This window comes from Eubalaena glacialis, chromosome 9 (genome assembly GCF_028564815.1).
Source record: "Eubalaena glacialis isolate mEubGla1 chromosome 9, mEubGla1.1.hap2.+ XY, whole genome shotgun sequence".
Classification (NCBI taxonomy): Eukaryota; Metazoa; Chordata; class Mammalia; order Artiodactyla; family Balaenidae; genus Eubalaena; species Eubalaena glacialis.
In genome coordinates, this window is record NC_083724.1 from 14,765,474 (window position 1) to 14,785,897 (window position 20,424).

Below are 20,424 nucleotides of genomic sequence, written 5' to 3' on the forward strand. Positions count from 1 at the left end.
TCAGTGCCGCGCGGAACACGGCTCCGCGAGCAGGGGACCCGGGAGCGACGAACGGGTTGAAGGGATCTGGAGTTGATTTTAGAGATGGGAGAATTGAGTCTCGGAGTGACTGCCTCCTAGTGCCTCAGTTTCCTTAGCTGCGAAATGAGTTAACAGTGATGTCCCAGGGCCGCCATGAGTTTGAAAGATGATGAAGTGTGGAGAGGTGGTTTATGAAGTACAAAGCGCTGTACTAATGTGAGGGACTGCGCCGTAATTGTGGGTATGCCATGGAAACAGGTGTGTATGTGGACTGCTGCTTGCAAGAAAGATAACAAGGTTAATGCTGAATAATGGTAACCGGCATTTCTTGTAGGCTTACAGTGTGCAGGTACTGTGCTAAACGTTTTAAGTGCATTATCCTGTTTATTCCTCGTAAAAACCCTTGTAGGGTTACCTGTTCGTGGTTACCTTTTATAAGTGAGGAAACTGGGCTTGAGATCGGGGAAGCGATTTGCCCAGGGTCACCCAGCAACAGGTGGGGTTGCAGAGCCCTTATTTTAGAAACACTATTTGTATTCTTTCAAAGCTTTTAAAAATTCAGCTTAAAACTGAAGGCGGATTTACATAGAACTGATATTCACACGGTTTTAAATTCATAAAGGGACCCTCACGCCTATTCCTCAGCCCTCCAGCATTCTCTGGAAGCAACCAGTGTTACTAGCTTCTTGAATATTCAAAATATAAGTATGTAAGTTCATTTAGATAAGTTCAGAGCCTCTGTACTCTTAAACTGCTGGCTATACTTGATAACAAAAGAGAAGGAAGATGAAGCCAAGGGCAACAAGTGTCTTGCTTTCTCTCTTGATTAGGCCGGGTCCTGAGGGAGGAGAGGAAAATGCATTCATCATGTTTAATCGAGAATGTTGTATCTTTAGTAAGACCTGGGAGTATAGGTTTGGTTTGGTTTTGGTTTTGGAGGGTGGGGGCTGGGAAAGATGTTGCACCTGCTCCTTCCTGTGGGACCCTGGGACAGTCACTCCACCTTTGGGGCCATAAATTTCCTCATTTATTAGTTAAGGGCAGTTCTGATACCTTCCACGAGGTTGTGAAAATCAAGTGAGGTAATATCTATGAGTAGTACTTTAGTCTGTCAAACCAGTGCAAAGATGAGAGTTGCCTAAGAGAACATAGGGAGTTAATGGCAGAACCAGAGACCAAACCCAGGTCTCCCATCTCCCAGTTTAGGAATCTTTTCATCATCCACCTGTTTCAGAGCTTTGTGATTGTTACTATTGAGGGCAGAAGGGCAAGTTTAATGTTTAGTCTTAAGTGAGGGGGAAAAAAAGCATGAGACACCATGGAGTGTGGAGAGGGTGGAGAGAAAATGCACCTAGTGGGAAATCATAGCCTCAAGTCAGTAACTGCCCTTAATTATAAAATTAAATTCCCAGTAAGTTTGAGCACTTGAGTTTTTTGGTCTGTATATTTTACGCCATCTTAAGATAAACTGTGGTAATGTCATAGGGTTGAAAGGGATGTTAGTGGAGCTTTCCTGCCAGGTATTAATAGTAATAAAACTTACAAGGGCTCTGTGCTAGGCATGTCCCTACTCTGGTCCTGATTCTCACAGCCCTCAAGGTGAGCTAGCTTCCATTTTACAGATGACAAAATGGAAGCTTAGAAGTTAGTTGAACATGTCCATGATCACATAGGAAGTGGCTGAATCAGTAAAAGGTTTGACTGACTCCAAAGCATTTTCATTTACCTCATTCTGCCTCTGTATCCAACTGTCCTTGACCATTCCCAGTAATGGGAAGCTCACCACTCTGGAGGCAGCTGTTCCATTATTGGAAAGCTCTGGTGTTTTAAAAGCTCCTCCTTCAGTTGAATTGAAATCCCACTTCCTGAAGTTTTCCCCATGGGACCTTTGCTGCCAGTACATGATATTCCTAGAGGCTCTCTAAGAGTTCAGTTTAGACCGGTGACCTTAAGAAAGTCCTCTCCAGAGTCAGTTAATTTTTTAGAGAAACAAAAGCTGATTTTTTTTTTAATAGTGCATTCTGCAAAGTTAATGGGACCTGCTTTATTTTAAAAAGACGCCTTTTTCATGACAGTGAAAGATGAAGAACTGGAAAAGAGCCTCCCATAAAGGGTTCAGTAGCTTAAAGGGCAATTTCTAATGTAAGAGCGGGAAGAAAAATTCTTATGAGGAGTTAGGAGAGTATATAAATATCAGAAATGGCTGGGTTTTTAAAGGTGCTCGTTGGAAAACTCGTCCCGTAATCTCTGTGGTGTCACGGGTACATTGATTTGGCATGCTGTATGATGTCTCTTAGTTATTTTGGAATGATATTGTTTTCACGGGTATTATAAATTTGCGTTGTGTCCAGTTCATCTTACATAAATGTCAGCGTTTCTGTGATGGACCTGTGGCATACTGTGTGTGTGTGGCGGTGCAGGTGAGATAGAGGAAGCCCCCCTGCTTCTTCACTGTAAAAACTGATGCCTGGGCAGATGTTTTGGTTATGTTTTTAATTGGCCAGTATTAACTAATTAGCTGTTGTGACATTTTGTCAATGTCCACAGAAACTTTTTTTTGGTCTTGCTGTGAATGATTTTTTTAAAGTAAAACTTTTCCAGAAATATTATAGATAAAAGGTTGTTAGGATACAGAAAAAGGAGGAGGCTTGTTATTTTGGTTTTTTGTTTGTTTGTTTGTTTTGTTTTGTTTTTTGGCTGTTCCGAGTGGCTCGTGGGATCTTAGTTCCCCGACCAGGGATCGAACCCAGACCCTTGGCAGTGAAAGCGCAGAGTCCTAACCACTGGACCGCCAGGGAAGTCCCAGGAGGCTTGTTATCTTGTGTTAAGTTGATAAAACTTTTGGTAAAATCATCGTTTTTCGGCAGCCAAGTAAATCCTTAAATTAATAAATCCTACCTAGCCCAAACCCTCAGGGTTAAAGTCCATTCACTGTTCAAAAATATTAGACAACAGATGATGTGATTGGAAGAGGTTTATTTGCTTTGACTGCTTTTTGTCTGATAACGTTCCCGCCAAATTAGATATTGGGAAATTAATGAAAATGATTTTTACATACCATAACATTAACAAAGTTGGACGATGAGATCTGGATATTTGTGTAGACCTTGATCTAGGTGACATATATGGAAAGGAGTTTATTTTCCTCTTTTACCTTAATTTGGACTTAAAGTTTTTTTTTTTTAATAAATTTATTTATTTTATTTATTTATTTTTGACTGCATTGGGTCTTCGTTGCTTCGCGCAGGCTTTCTCTAGTTGCGGCAAGCGGGGGCTTCTCTTCCTTGTGGTGCGAGGGCTTCTCATTGCGGTGGCTTCTCTTGTTGCGGAGCATGGGCTCTAGGCACACGGGCTTCAGTAGTTGTGGCTCGCAGGCTCTGGAGCGCAGGCTTAGTAGTTGTGGCACACAGGCTTAGTTGCTCCGTGGCATGTGGGATCTTCCCGGACCAGGGCTTGAACCCTTGTCCCCTGCATTGGCAGGCGGATTCTTAACTACTGTGCCACCAGGGAAGCCCTTAATTTGGACATAAAGTTTTTAAATTAGTATGATAATCTGATGGGAAACTGAGTGATCAGATTAGAAGGAAAGTTTTTATTCTTTTTTTTAATCATTGAAATGTTTCAACATATGAAAATAGAATAAAAAACCTCCATGTACCCATCACCCAGCACTAATATCTACCAACATGGCCTATCTTGGGAAAGATGGTTTTTACGTGATTTGCTTTATTTTTTGTTCTCTTCCTGTTAGTTTAGTCCCCGTTGTTAAGAGTGTGTTGACACCTTGACATAGTATGTGTTGCTGGATACTTGTAAATTTTTTTTGTTGTATTTAGCCCTAAAGGGGAAGGTGGTATATAATCAGGCTCAGTGCTCCCAGATTTTATCGCCAGGTTGCAGTTCTCCTGCAACCTGATCAGAAGAGTACTGATCTTGAGAGCACTGGCTTTCAGTCTGCTCTGTTGGCTATAGGCAAATTGCTTACCTTCTCTGACCTGCAGCTTCCTCATCTGCAAAGTGAAGATGATGGTCCCTTTCTTTGGGTGTTTTTTAAGCATCAGGGTTACTAATTTGTCTTATTTGTGCAGGCCTCCAGGACCCTCATGGCTCTCTGGGGTACATGAGGTTAAGAGTTGTCACCAGCTCATATGAGGCTTATGAAAACAGACTATGTAAGGCCAGATAAGGCCTTTGGTAATTCACGTTATAACAGGCAGTGCCATAAAGGAAGTGGAAGAACCAGAATACATGAGCCGTATAACTTACTGCATCTGCTTATTTTTCTTCCCCAAACCTTTTTGCCTGAACATCTATTGCAAAAGCCAGTAGTCAGTTCTGTGATTCTAGTAACAGGTCAGGTTGTACCTAGCATGATGACCAATGTCTCAAATTACTGCTCCGGAGACATGCTTTCTGGTTGTCACATCCTTGTGCTTATTTTTGTGATTTTAGTGCCCAAATAGAGTGTATTAAGGAAATGGTATTATGATGGTTTTGACGGGGGTTCCATTGTATAGAATACACTGTTTCATAAGGAATGAATACTCTGTAAATCTTTTACTGTGAAGATGCATGTAGCGTGTGCTAGACTTCAAAAGGAACAAATCACGCACACACCAGCATAAATTTCATTGAGTTATGTTTTGGAGGTCATGATTTGTTAAAGTATGATTTCACAAATGTATTTTCTTTTGTGTGCATGGAAATTTTTCAGATAAATACAGTGTATTAACTGTAAAGTTGTAATGTAACTAAGCATAATGTTGTAATGCCAGGTTTTTTACACTAATTTTTAATACTTCATTTGTTAGCAGTCTTGCTTGAACGGTCATTTTGAGCAGAACTAATACAATATTTTGATGTGCCACAGGTAAATTTTTCCATAACCTTATGGAGAGAAAGGACTTTGAGACATGGCTTGATAACATTTCTGTTACATTTCTTTCTCTGACGGACTTGCAGAAAAATGAAACTCTGGATCACCTGATTAGTCTGAGTGGGGCAGTCCAGCTCAGGCATCTCTCCAATAACCTGGAGACTCTCCTCAAGCGGGACTTCCTCAAACTCCTTCCCCTGGAGCTCAGTTTTTATTTGTTAAAATGGCTCGATCCTCAGACTTTACTCACATGCTGCCTCGTCTCTAAACAGTGGAATAAGGTGATAAGTGCCTGTACAGAGGTGTGGCAGACTGCCTGTAAAAATTTGGGCTGGCAGATAGATGATTCTGTTCAGGACGCTTTGCACTGGAAGAAGGTTTATTTGAAGGCTATTTTGAGAATGAAGCAACTGGAGGACCATGAAGCCTTTGAGACCTCATCATTAATTGGACACAGTGCCAGAGTGTATGCACTTTACTACAAAGATGGACTCCTCTGTACAGGTAAGAGAGCCTGGAACTTTTTTTTGCATTTCATAGAGTGTAATCTTACAAATAGAAGAAAATACTCCTCAGGTTTGAGAATGGCAATTGTTAATTATATGAGATATCTATAATGGCATTATCCCTTCATCCCCAACTGGTTTTTCTCCTCTTTATCCTTTTTCACTCTGAGAAGACAATTATTTTTATAAAATTTTATGAGAAGAAAGCTCCAGACATTTTTTTAAACATGATGTGTGTCAGAAAGCTCTACTTGTTTCTGTGCTTTTCTTCCATGTACGGTCCTCCATGTTGGGGTTTTTTTTTTTTTTTTTCTATCAGCTATGATTTTAGGGGAAAAAAAACAGTAGAAAAGTTGCTGTCTAGTCCTAGCAAATAGGTCATTTTGGAAGAATTATGTAACCTCTCTGTGTTTGTTCCCTTGTCTATAAAATATGGAAAAGGAGATATTTCTCTCCTGCTCTAAGATCCTGTGGTGAGAAGAATTAGAAGAGTTTGGGCATGGGAATGAAGACAGTTGGGTATTTTAAAACTAAGCAAGTAGTTAGGTAACTTTTTATAACAAATGTAATCATTAAAATTAGAATTATGTGTATCTTCCAATTATAATGGGCATGTGTTTCTACATGCGATTATAATTAGTGCCTATGTTTTAGGCAATACATTTTGATAGGTGTTGTAAATAATTCTCAAGCAAAGTTTAGAATGGCTCTAGGCAGTTCTTAATTAATGATAGCAGTGCCTATTCACTTCCATCGTATATAATATATATAGTATAGGGATACTCCGTGTTCTGGATGATTAGAAATCATCCAGGATGATTTCTAATAAGCACTTGAGTATTACCTAAATTACGTAGTTGTCATTTTTAATAGTATATACTGTTCCTGTGTGTAAATATATCATAATTATTTAGCCATTTCCGTATTATGCATATTCAGGTTGTTTCTATTTTTATAAATATTTTTGTTTGCATTATTTTTTCCCCTTGAATTATTTATTTGGGGCAGAAGCCTCAGAGTAGAATCACCAGATCCAGACGTATGAATGATTTTCTAGCTCCTCTTAAGTGTCCTTTCCAGATATATTGGATTGATGCTATGCCCACAGCAAAGTCTAAAGTAACCTGCTTCTCCCTCAGAGTCCTACCAGACTCAGTTTTAATATTTTTAATAATTAAGAGAGGTATGATTTCTCAATATTGTTTTAAAATGGCATTTCTTTATTCATTGAGGATGTACATTTTCTCACATGGTGACATTCTCTGAAATGCTAGATACTTTGTCAGTTTAATAAAATAAACATTAAATTTAAGGCATTTCATGGTTTTGTTTGTTTGCCGTCCTGAAATTACTCCGTGCTTACATTATTTTCCCTGTCCTATAAAAAGCCTGATTACTGGAACAACATCATCTGTTCTTTTATACTTTGATGTACTTTCCCAGCTGTGGTGATGGCTTTTCAATATCCTTTTCGCCTCATGATCACCGGCAGGTAATTTTTTTTTAAAGATTAAGATGCCATATTGCCTTTGAGCTTGGCATTTATTCACACTTGGGGCAATACTGGCAGTTGACTCATTTTCAGAACCAATTCCAGCTTTTTTTTTTTTTCCTTAATTTCTTGTTAAACTTCGCATTTAAAATGCCATAAAACCTGTTACTTGGCACAGAAGTAAATGGAATACATTCACTGAATTCCTTAACTACCTGGAGAGTTAATATCTGCAGATAACTGTGGACCCAACCCTGCATTTTAAGATTATTCTCCAGGTGGGTCTATATGCTGTGTTATTTTTAATATGATTAAATTCACCAGGTTTGCATATGGAAAATTATGCTTTGTTTATTGAAAATGATCCAAAGCATTAGTTTAAAGCAGCATTCCTGGGACTGTTACTAGTGAGAAATATTTGTTAATAGAATTAAACATGTGTTTGTATCACTTTGTTACTTAAGAGCTTGTATTTTCACTGTGGTTGAATTGGGAAATTCTGAATTTGGCAATAAATTTACAGTGACTCTCAGATTAGCCCTTAAGCAAGCAATAAAACAGTATTACCAAAAAGATCGATAATGCTAAAAATTAACATGGTATGGATTGAATGAGGTGGTTATTCTCCTTATTTCTGAAATGGTAAGAAAGGAAACTATTGTGCTTTGTGCTGTTCAGTAGGTATTTATTTATAAAATGCCTACTGTGTGACAGACTGTGTGAGGGCATGCATAGCTGAATTAGAGCAGTTCTTTCCTCAGAGAACATACACACTGGGATCAGGAAGGTAACCTGATTAAGTAAAAGTCTCCGTGTGAACTGTGGCTGATAAGAAAACACTGAAGTGGATAGCTGCTGCTCCGCTGTAGTAAATTATTGCCATGTGGGATTCACGCTCAGAGTTGTCAGATCTGACTTTTCAAGAGAAGCCCCAAGTCTAAATTTTTGTGAAATATCCTCGTTTTTTAAAAAGTATTAATTTTTAAGTATTATTCAGAATTTTAAAATATTGTGGTTGGGTCATATTCAACCTGTAAGTGGCTGTGTTGTCACCTCTGGCTTACAGTCGAATGGGAAAAACGAGAGCTATAAAAGAGGTACGATCAAATGATATATTTAACTAGGCTTACTGTGATGAACATTTCACAGTATTACAGATATCAAATCGTTACGTTACACCTGGAATTAATATAATGTTATATGTCAATTATATCTTAATTAAAAAGAGACCAACCAAAAAAGTGATACCATTGAATTGTATGAGGGAATAAAATTACGTAGTTGTTCAGAAGAAGGAATGATTTCTTCCATTTGGGAAAGTAGAGCAGTGTTTATGTTGGGTCTTGAAGAATGTATAGATTTTTGGAGAGTTGAGATACACAGGGCTTTCCAGTAGGAATATCAGCATTTGAAAGGGCCAAGCATGAAGCATGGAGGATGAAAATAAAGAAAACCCATATTGGCTGAAATCTTAGAATATAATTAGGGAGAGACTCCTAGAGTATAATCTGAAGAAATAGGCTTGAGCTGTGTTTTCACAAGCCTGGAATGCCAGGAACATGTATTTGGACAGTTTTCTATAAACTATGAAAGATTTTTGAGCAGAAAAAGGGCCGAGTTCAGAGCTTTCCATTTCAGATAAACTAGTGTTTCTTGTTTCTGTCAGACCCAGGTCCTCTTTTGATGACATATTTTACAGTAGTCTCCTATCATGAAGTAAAAATCATGGAAGTAACTTATCTATAAGTACACATTTTAAAAATCAATATAATACCCAAACTTTGATCCAGAGGAAAAGTAAGAGGACTGTGACTTAAAGTAATACATATTGAACACGTGCTCAAGCATGGCTTAGAAGGTGGTAAAGTAATCAGATGTTTACACCTATGTGTACCATCATTGTGAACATGACAGCTGTGAATGCAGAATGTTGTGTTTGTGTCACAGATTCCATCTGTGACGCCATCTTTTCAAATGGTGAAAGACTCTTAGAGTTCCCAAGAAAGTACGTCTTTCCTCAATTTACCTGGTAGTTACACTCATAGAAAATTAGGTATACAGTTAAACTGCTAATACTCTTTGTAAAACAGATTTTAGGCTCAGTCAGATAACTAAGATTTTCACTTAGGAATATCTGGCAGAACTTTATGGAATGTCATGCAGAATACAGATTCTTTTTGTGCTCTGCAAACATTGCAGGATGTCCAGCATTCCTGGACTCTGCCCAGTAGATGCCAGTAATGTCTTCTCATTGTGACAGTGAAGCCACCCTAGAAATTTCTGAAGTGTTCCCCCTAGGAGATGATACTAATTCTATTGATACCCTTTGACATAGACACATCTTGTGCTTCCCATTTAAATTACTAGTCTGTTGCAGTTTAGATGAGCTTAAATAGGTCTAGATATAGGATAGTAAGGGTAGAGATTTTTAAAAGTAGCAGTTGCAGAGAAGAGCAGCTATTGAAATAGAATTGACAGGATTTGGCAATGAATCGGATATGTGGTAAGGAATAGGGAGATTTCAAAAATGGCTGAAGGCTTCTAGCTGCGTGTATAACTGGGAAGATAGTAGTAGTAGTAAAAGAATAGAAAATGAAGGGATAAATTCAAGAGGATAGATGGAATTCAATTTGGGATGAACTGGATTCAGTTGGATGTCAAAGTGGAGATTCCCACAGTATCTGGAAATGCTGGGTGAGAGCTTTGGAGAGTGCTCAGGGCTAGAGAGAATGATTTAGGAATTAGTCACATCACAGCTATGGCTGTAAGTGAAATTTTAAAAGGAGATGTAGAGAAGAGAAGATAGAGCATAGGGGGGATCCTTTGAGTGTGTACTCAGAGAAAGGGGAGAGGTAAAGAAACAAGGGTAATGAAGAGAGTTTCAAGAAGGAGAATGAAAGTTGCCTGACTTGAAGAGGCACTGGTAAATGTTTATTCAGTTGGTTAACAGAGTCAAATAACTCAGAGGGGTGGTTTGAGAGCTGAGATCTGATTCTACCAGTTAAATATTTAAACTTAACTTGGTAAGATAGCTTACTCTATTTGGGTTACGGCTCATTTTTCTACTTACCTTTGTTACATTACCCATCTCTGTAATTTTTATATCAAAGACTGTTTTCACCCTGTTTTCTGAGTTGAGAGGGCTTTTTCCCCCTTTTATATAATGAAAAATAGTCTACATTTAGTCCCCTTTCACTTTCCTCTACGCTGTATCATTTACAGCCTCTTTACCCAACCTGGTTGTTTTCTGATGTTTATTAGGGTGTAAAACTGAATGGCCTAATGTTTTCCTATATAAACTAGTTTAAATAATTAATTTAGATAATCTTCCCTTTTTTTATCAGATTGTGGTGAAGTATATATGATTTATCATTTTAACCATTTTAAGTGCATTGTTGTGCAGACATCACCACCATCTATCTCCAGAACTTTTAGCATCTTCCCAAACTGAAACTGTGCTCATTAATCACTGACACCCTATTCCCTCCTCCGCAGCCCCTGGCAACCACCATTCTACTTTCTGTCTCTGAATTTGACTACTCTAGGTACCTCATGGGTAGAGTCTTACAGTGTTTGTTCTTTTGTGACTGACTGAATTTCACTTAGCATAATGTCTCCATGGTTCCTCCATGTTGTCACGTATGTCAGAATTTCCTTCCTTCTTAAGGCTGAATAATAATCCTTTGTATGTATAGGCCACGTTTTCTCTATCCTCCCTCCTAGTTTATAACTGGCCTTCCTGCTTCCAGTTTTGCTCCCCTTCAAACCATTTCCTTTGATGCAGCCATAGTGATCTTTCAGAAATGCAGATAAGGTCATAGTTAAACATCCTCCCGACTGAGTTCTCCAGCCTGACCTTGCCACTATTTCCTAGTCATACCGAACTGTTATCAGTGTCCATGTTTTAGGCAATGCATTTTGACAAGCATTGTAAATAATTCCTAGGTAGTTTTTAGAATGGATTCAAGTAGTTCTTTATGAATCGACCCCAATGCCTATTCACATATATTTATGTAATATATAGAGATATTTAATAGGTGCTTTAATAGTTATATTCCAGCGATTGGTAAACCACAAACTGCAGGGGCTGGATCCAGCAGAGTGGAGTAATTACCACAGAGACTCTATGGCTCAAAAAGCCTAGTATATTTACTGTCTAGTCTTTTACAGAAATTTAGGCTGAGCTCTGGCATATACTGCTTTTTTCGGTTGGGGAGAGGGTGCTGATTACTTTATTCATCCTTTAGATTTCAACTAGTTAATACCTGAAAGTTTGGGGGTTTTTTTAAGCCATGAAATTCCTTCTTCCAACAGTCCTACACCACAGCCTGGCTTAACAACAAAGCAGAGGATATAGCTGTGGAGCCAGTCGCTCCATCTCCTGAGGCATGTTCGTGGAACACCTCGATATTGAGGAGCACGATTGTAAACTCAGCGGAGCTTCATCTGCGGCGCTTTCTCCTTTTATCCCCCCCTTGTATTTGCTATGGGCTTTTGTACTGCCCACCACTTACTGTACTGAATTATTATTGTTTGTTTAGCCTTTTTGTCTTCCTAGGAAGACTAAGCACCATAAGAGCAAGAGCCCTACCTGACACAGAAGTTCTCTAAATATCGGTTGAATGAATGAATGAATGAATGAGACCCTGGCTGAACACTGGCAATAAATCAGAACCAAGCTCAGATAGGATCTGAAATGATTTCTTTTCCTGCTTTGCTTCCTAGAAATATAGTCACAAAATGCCGACTGGACCAAAAAGCTGAGAGGACCTTAAAGATTATCTAGACCTGTGCTGTCCAGTGTGGTAGCCACTCAACACGTATGGCTTTTGAGCGCTTGAGATACGGCTAGTTCAAACTGAGATGTGAAATAGGAAGGACTCACTGGATTTTGAAGACTTAGAATGTAAACTATTTCATTAATTTCTATATTGATTACATGTTAGATGATAATATTTTTGGCATACTGAGTTAAAAATATTAAATTATTTTCCCTTTTTTGTACTTTTTGTTAATAAATTTATTTATTTTTGGCTGCGTTGGGTCTTCATTGCTGCGCGTGGGCTTTCTCTAGTTGTGGTGAGCGGGGGCTACTCTTCATTGCGGTGTGTGGGCTTCTCATTCGGTGGCTTCTCTTGTTGCGGAGCACGGGCTCTAGGCGCGCAGGCTTCAGTAGTTGTGGCACGTGGGCTCAGTAGTTGTGGCTTGCGGGCTCTAGAGCGCAGGCTCAGTAGTTGTGGCGCACAGGCTTAGCTGCTCTGCGGCATGTGGGATCTTGCCGGACCAGGGCTCGAACCCATGTCCCCTGCATTGGCAGGCAGATTCTTAACCACTGCGCCACCAGGGAAGTCCCCTTTTTTTTTGTACTTTTTAAAGTAGATATTAGAAAAATTTAAATTGTGTATGTGTCTTGCCTTGTATTTCTATTGGACGGTATTGTTCTAGATCATTGGTTCTCAATGCATTGCTAATACATTAGAATCACCTGGCAAGCTTTTACAGTAATTAGATCCTACCTCAGATGTTCTAAGTTAGAATCTCTGAAGATAGGGCCCTGCACGTGTGTTTTGATAAAGCTCCGCAGATGATTCTGATGCCTCATATGCCCATTGAGAACCACCAGCCAAATCTCGCCTTTCATTTTATAGAGAGAAAACTGAATCCTTAAATAGTAAAATAACAACAAATATAGTCTTCATTTCAGTATGCTCTCATAGGGTTTGCCCCGGTTGAAATTCATACTCTGCCTCTTTCATAACTGATAGCTATTTTTCCATTGTCTGAAACAGTGGCTCTTGATCAACCCTTAAAGGTGGCATTGTGGCTAACTTTATTTAGTCATTTAAGCTTTTTGAAAACTGATCAGTTGGTGCTTTTCCAAGATACCATGTCCTTATTGCAGGGACTGCATTTTTGTAGCTTCAGAATGGTTTTTTCTTTGTCAGTTCTTTTTTTTTTTTGGCTGCGCTGTGCAGCATGCGGGATCTTAGTTCCCTGACGAGGGATCGAACCTGTTTCCCCTGCAGTGGAAGCGCAGAGTCCTAACCACTGGACCGCCAGGGAATTCCCTCTTCGTCAATTCTTATTCTTACTTTTATACAGGTAAATTGTGAGACATGAGTTCATCGTTAGGATTTTAAATGTGATTAAGACAAGGTCCTGAATTGTCACCATAATCAGTATAATATTTTCATCAGAGGCAGAAGTAAAACCTACCCTCTTTTCTGCAGAATCTTAAGAGGCTTTACAAGCTCTTTGTTGAGTTGTTGTGAACGTCTGAGAATAATTTATGTCTAGTTTTCTTTGAAGTTCCTTCACATATTTCAAGATGGCTCAAGAAATTAGCAGTTAGCCTTTGCAGAAGTTAACCAGTGATTGGAGGCTTATCTATGATTTGCCTTAGAGTAGAACATGTTCCAGCAGACAACTTTACTATTCAGCATTCTTTATTTGTTCAAAATTGTTGGGTAATGGACAGGCATGCAAGTGTACACATCCAGTCATAGGTGGTACCCACCATTTTAAGCTTAAATCAGAGAGCTCATGATAGCCAAAGATTTGGGAAAATTTACAAGTGGAAGCACCAAAGGGTGCTTTAGTCTAACACCACGCTATAACCTGGAAAGTTAAGGGAAAAGGACTAAACCAAAAGGCTTGGACTCAGTCCCAGGGCTGTTAACAGTATTCTGGTGACCCAGAGCAAGTTGTGTTACTGTCTCCATGCTTTGGTTTTCCCAGCTATTAAGTGAGAGTGCTAGAGGAGGTGACTGTTAAGGTTCTCCTTTAAGAATACCATGGTTTGGGGAATTGATTTTCCTTCTTTAGTGTTTGTTTTCTTACTAACCTCCCTGTTTTTCTCTTGAAGGGTCAGATGACTTGTCTGCAAAACTATGGGATGTGAGCACAGGGCAGTGTGTTTATGGCATCCAGACCCACACTTGTGCAGCGGTGAAGTTTGATGAGCAGAAGCTTGTGACAGGCTCCTTTGACAACACTGTGGCCTGCTGGGAATGGAGTTCCGGAGCCAGGACCCAGCACTTCCGGGGGCACACGGGGGCGGGTGGGTTGCCTTTCTTCAGGATTTCAACAGCTACTTTACCCTCGTTCCTTAAAGCCAGGAGCCAAGAATGTGATCCCTTTTTTGTTTTTTTTAATTTAACCTGTCTTTCCCCCAATTTCTTTCTCAGTCACTACAGTTAATCCCTTTATTCAAGTTATTCTTTTTTGGAATTCTCCCCCTAATTTTGCTTTTCCTTGGCCCATTTTTTAACTCTTATGTCCTTTATACCCTTATGCTAGGAGAGGCAGTTCTTCTTTTCCCCTGTTTCATTTATATCCTGCTGAACAGTCAGCCCCCTCTGTTTTGATCGGATTCCATACCTCCAAATTGAATAAGTGCTACACTTGTAAATTCAGTCCACTTTATTTGTAGAATTAGGACTGGAAATCATTTGGAGTGACTATACAGATTATATCAAATTGGAGCTTGGTTGACAATAATTTTACAGCAGCCTTAGTTTGTAAAAAACTGGTCATTTGAACATAGCCTTCAGATCTGAGCTTCTCCCTCTGCTTCACTGTATTTTGGAGCTCTGTGCAGAAATCATGTTGATGAAGTTCCCAGCCTCTTGTGCAGCTGCTCCCTTCTTCCTTTCTGCCCTTTACCCACTGCATTAGCCCCTGAGAATCATAGTCTATGCTCTTGAGACACTTATGAGCAGCCTTCCTGGACTCCCTGAACAGGTTGAGTTTCTCTGTTGTAGGTTTCCCAATACGTGTGTAACACTTATCATATCAATACAAGTAAGTATGATAACCTTCTTTCCCCACCAACCTGTAAGCTCCAGAAGGACAGGGATCCTGCCTGTCTTATTCACACTTAAGTCCTGAATTCCTTGCACCGTACCTGGTACTCAGTAATTCTTTAATGTAAACCTAGCTGTTTTATGGCAAAAAACCAAGTCCCCCCCCATTTTGTTTGTCATCCTGTACATTTTTCTTCAGTCTTCTCTGCTACCACTTGTTTGTTGTAGAAATTAATATTTTGAAGATATATGATTTAATGTGGAACTTATATATCAAACTGAGTGTAATATTTCCACAGTGTCCAGGGTTGTACATTGACTTCCAGGTGATTTTATACCTGGTCAGCTTTGAGAGCCCTGTTCTAAAAAATTTCCTCTTTGCTGTTCCCTGGACATTGCTGTGGCTTTACCTAACTCCATGCCTTTGCTCTTCCCTCTACCTGCAGTATTCTCTTTCTTTTCTTGATAAATTCTACTCATCCTTCAGGGCCCATCTCCAATATCGCCTCTTCCCTGAAGTCCTCCCTGATACCCCTGGGCAGAGTTAGTCATTCTCCTTGGTGTTTCCCTAGCAAGAGGTAAACATTTATTTTTTTTTTTTGGACTTCCTCTTCCACCTCTCACTTAGTCTGAGTTCCTTAAAGAAAAGAGCAGTGTCTTCATCTTTGGGTCCCCAGTGTTCCTTTAGAGCTTGGCAGGCATTTAAAAACAAATATTTGAGTACTTGCTATACTCAGGCACTGTTTTAGGTGCTGGGGATAGAGCTCTAAAGAAAATCAGACAGTTTGAGAGAATGGCTCAGTCTGACCTTTAAGATCTTTGTTTTGTTTTTCTCATTACACTGGCTTTTCTTGAGTATGGGTATTGTTTTGCAGCTTATACTCTTGACATTTTATCTTACTGCAGTAAATAGTACAAATATGAGTAGGTCCACCTATGTTCTGTTTTTCCTGCATAGGCTAGATAAGTTACGTGTAGTATCAGGCAGGCAGTCCTGAGGAGAAATGCCGTTATCTCCTACACTGGTTTACCTCTCACTCTGAAGCTAGTACAAGTATGAGAGATTGTATTATTCCAGGAGCTTTTCATCCTTAGAATTATCAGCTATGATAATAACAAGAATTTTGAAATGGATATATTTTTTAGCATAAAATTGCTAGTTGAGAAAGCATCATTCCTACAGTAGTTCTGGTTGAGAAATTATACAGTTGGGCAGCTAGGGAGAGTAAATGTAATTGAACTCTACTATGAAAGACCCACAGGCAAAGGCGTATTTTAACTTTGTGTGTGTTGTATATACTAGTGTTTAGCGTCGACTACAATGATGAACTGGACATCTTGGTGAGTGGCTCTGCAGACTTCACTGTGAAAGTATGGGCTTTATCTGCTGGGACGTGCCTGAACACACTCACCGGGCACACAGAATGGGTCACCAAGGTAGGAGGACCTACAGAAGAAATGTTGACATCAGTCTTGCTGAGGGTGGGGGAGCTGGGGGTGGGATGGGGGATGGTAGATGCTGCCTCATAAGTGGTAGATGAGTCATAAGATGGGATAGATACAACCACAAAGCATGATGGTGTATAACAGTGACCAGCATGTAAAAGACACTCAGTAAATAGTTTAATGAATGAGTGACTTATGGACATGAAAAGATGCCCACTATATATTAGGTGGGTAGAGGGAGCAAATAAAACAGGTTACATACAAAAAACTATGTAGAGTATGACGACAGTTTCTAAATGTGTTTTTGCACTAAAATGTTGAAGATGATTATTTCTTGTGGAATTGAGTACTTTTTTCCCTTTAGGATAAGCATATTTTTAAATCAGAAAAGTAATTTTCATTTTAAAAAAGAAAATGCTTGCAAGAAGTGGAAGAAAAATGTACAGGCTCTTTAAAAGAACATTGTGCTGGTTTCTAGCCACTTTTATTCAACATATAATTGGAAGTCCTAGACAGAGCAGAAAAGGAAAAAAAGGGATCCATGTTGGAAAGGAAGAGGTAAAACTGTCAGTATTTGCAGATGCATGATATTTTGATGACTCCACCAGAAAACTGTTAGAACTTGTAAACTACATGTAAAGTTGCAAGATGTAAAATCTATACACAAAAATCTGTTGCCTTTCTGTACACTAATAATGAACTATCAGAAAGAGAAATAAAGAAAACAGTCCCATTTACAATTGCATCAAAAAGAATAAAATACCTAGGAATAAGTTTAACCAGTATATAACAGAAAGACCTGTATATTGAAAACTGCAAGGCATTAATGAAGGAAATTGAAGTAGACACAAATAAATGGAAAGGTATTTCGTGCTCATGGATTGGAACAATCGGTATTGTTAAAATGTTCATACTACCCAAAGCAATCTACAGATTCAGTGCAATCCCTATCAAAATTCCAATGGCATTTTTCAAGGAAATAAGACAAATAATCCTAAAATTTGTATGGAACCACAAAAAACCTCAAAAAGCCAAAACAATCTTGAAAAAGCACAAAGCTGAAGGCATCATGCTTTCAAACTATATGACAAAGATATAGTAGTTAAAACTATGGTATTGGCAGAACAGACACATAGATCAATGGAACAGAATAAATAGCCCAGAAATAAACCCACGTATATACGGTAAATTCATTTATGACAAAGGAGCCAAGAATATACAATGGGGAAAGGGCAGTCTCTTCAATAAATGGTGTTGGGAAAACTGAAGAGCCACATACAAAAAAGAATGAAACTCAACCACTGTCTTACACCATACATAAAAATTAACTCAAAATCGAGTAAAGATTTGAACTTCTTAACACCTGAAATCATAAAACTCAAGACTAGACGAAGACATAGTAAGCATCTTGACATAGGTTTTGGCAGTGATTTTTTGAATCTGACACCAAAAGCAACAAAAGCAAAAATAAATAAGTGGGACTACACCATACTAAAAAGCTTCTGCACAGCAAAAGAAACTGTTAACAAAATTAAGAGGTAACCTACTGAATGGGAGAAAATATTTGCAAATTATATATCAGATCGGGGCTAATATCCAAAATAGATAAATAACTCATACAACTCAATAGCAAAAAACCAAACAATCTGATTAAAAAATGGGCAGAAGATCTGAACATTTTTCCAAAGAAGACATATAGATGATAAATGAAGACAACAACTAACAAGTAAATGAAAAGATGTTCAACATAATTAATCATCAGGGAAATGCAAATCAAAACCACAATGAGAGACTTCTGTGGTGGTCCAGTGGTTAAGACTCTGCGCTTCCAGTACAGGGGGTCCAGGTTCGATCCCTGGTCAGAGAACTAGATCTTGTATGCCGCAACTATAAAAAAGATCCCGCATGCTGCAACAAAGATCCCACACGTGGCAATGAAGATCCCACATGCCACAACTAAGACCCAGCACAGCCAACTAAATAAATAAATATTAGGGGAAAAAAACCCACAATGAGATATCATGTCATACTAGTTAGAATGACTATTATCAAAAAGACAAGAAATAACAGGTGTTCGTGAGATTGTGGAGAAAAGGGAACCTTTGTTCACTTTTAGGGGAATGTAAATTGGTGCCGCCACTACGGAAAACAGTTTGGAAGTTCCTCAAAGGATGAAAAAGAGAACTTCCGCATGATCCAGCAATTCCACTTCTGGGTATTTATCCAAAGAAATTGAAAACACTAACTCAGAAAGATACATGCACCCCCATGTTCATTGCAGTGTTATTTACAATAGCCAAGATATGGAAACAACCAAAGTGTCCATAGATGGATGAAGGGATATATGTATTGAAATGTTATTTAGCCGTAAAAAAAGAATGAAATCTTGCCATATGTGACAAATGGATGGACCTCAAGGGCATTATGCTAAGTGAGGTAAGACAAAAAAGAGGCAAATACCATACGATCTCTCTTATATGTGGACTCTACAGGGGAAAAAAAAAGCCAAGCTCATAGATACAAAGAACAGATTGGTGGTTGCCAGAGGCAGGGGGTTGGATGTGGGGAGTGGGAGAAATGGGTGGACAGGGGTTTTTGGTTTTTTAGTTCAAATAAATTGCGAAGAAAGGGAAGGAGGAAGGAGGAGAAAATAATGCTCGCAAGAAGTGAAACAAAAATGTACAGGATCTTTAGAAGAATGTTGTGATGTCTTCTAGTTTTCAAAAAAACGATTGCTGTGAGGATCAAAAGCCATTTAAAAAATGGAAATGCCATGCAGAAACACTTTTCTTGAGCTTATCATGCTATTCTGTGAGGGGCTAAGGATGCAAGAGTGAGCAAAACAGACCCAGGCTTGATGCGAATGTTAGTCTAGTAGGAGGAATAGTTATTAGTAATTTCACAAGTTCACAAATTGTGTTAAGTGCTATGGAGGAAAAGTGCAGAGTCTAATTCAGTTTGATTCAGGGAAAGCTTTTAGAGAAGGGGCCAAATGTGAAGAATAAATGGGAGGTAACTGTAAATGGAGTGTTCCAGAGGGTGCCGTATGTGCACAGGCCCTGGGGTGGGAAAGAGCCTAGAACATTTGATAAGCTGATGCCCTGGAAGGCCAGCGGAGCTGTGCTGCAGTTGGGGGAGGTGTGGGAGAGGGGCCATCACGTACGCTTTACTAGACCTCATTAAGGATTCTGGATTATAGTAAGTATAGTAGAAAGCAATTGATGCGTTCTGAGCAAGAGTCTGGTGTGATTCATGTTTTAAGAAGATAACTGCTGAGTGAAAAATGGGTTAGAGTGGGGCACAAATGGATGCAGGGTGGCCAGTTAGGCTTTTGCAGTAGTCTAAGCGAAAGAGACCCACGGCTTGGACTTGGGTGGCAATAAAGAAAGAGAAGGGCGTACACGAAGGATGTGTCTTTAAGGTAAAGCCAACTGAACTTACTCATGGGGAACCAAGAAGAAGAAAGAATCCGATGACTAGTGGGTTTTAGACTGGGTGGGTGATTGTGTGAGAAGACCAGTAAGACCACCGAACTGTACACTTAAAAATGGTTAAGATTCTACATTTTATGTTACGTGTATTTTACCACAATAAAAACATTGGGGGAAAAAATTCTGTACTGGGTGCATTCAATTTTAAATAGAAAAGTTATATAAGACAAGTTGGTGTTATGTTAAAAACAGTGGACTTGGGGCCAGGACACTGACTGAGATGTCTTAGATAGGTTACTCTTCCCTTCAGGGCCTGAGTTTCATCATCTGCTAAATGTTCCTGTGAGTACTAAATGAGATGATGGGACAGAACCCAGCAAGGTGCCTGGCACTCAGTAGCAGGTCTGTCAGTTTCATTTGAATCTGCAACCCAGGCTTCTGAATGAGTGAGCCTGGCCTCCCGTCTCACTTTATGCTGATTTATTCCTAAAATAACCAGAAGCTAGTGTTCACAGATTATCCCACATGCTAATGGAATGTTAGCTTCTGTTACATTATTATTTTCATTGTTTTATTTCATTTTCACTACAATTATCTGAGATAATAGGTGCCCCATCCCCTATTTTAAAGATGAGGAAGCTGAGAAACGAAGAGGTTAGATGGTCCTGCCCAAGGCTGCAGAGTCAACATATGACAGATTCTGGTCCCAAGTCGAGTGCTTTTCCCTTTATGATGCACATGCTTATGAAAACAAGTCATTTGTATCTACTATGTGAATGGACTTTTTTCTTTCCTATCCCTCACATTTTTTATGAAGTCACGTTTTATAATTTTTAAAGTCAGTCCT

The 20,424-nt window shown here is 39.1% G+C and overlaps 1 protein-coding gene across 2 annotated transcripts in view; it reads left to right on the plus strand.

Moving 5' to 3' along the window:
- The window catches only part of FBXW2 (F-box and WD repeat domain containing 2), a 31,535-nt gene that overhangs the window by 314 nt on the left and 10,797 nt on the right, over positions 1 to 20,424 (plus strand). The window contains exons 1-4 of one of the 2 annotated variants that reach the window (XM_061200017.1): positions 10 to 279; positions 4,984 to 5,401; positions 13,761 to 13,955; positions 16,004 to 16,137. In XM_061200017.1, the coding sequence (XP_061056000.1) occupies positions 265 to 279; positions 4,984 to 5,401; positions 13,761 to 13,955; positions 16,004 to 16,137 (762 nt within the window). In that variant the 5' untranslated portion in view covers positions 10 to 264. Of the gene's footprint in view, positions 1 to 9; positions 280 to 4,891; positions 5,402 to 13,760; positions 13,956 to 16,003; positions 16,138 to 20,424 lie in introns of those variants that run through there. The other variant, XM_061200016.1, reaches the window with a different exon arrangement.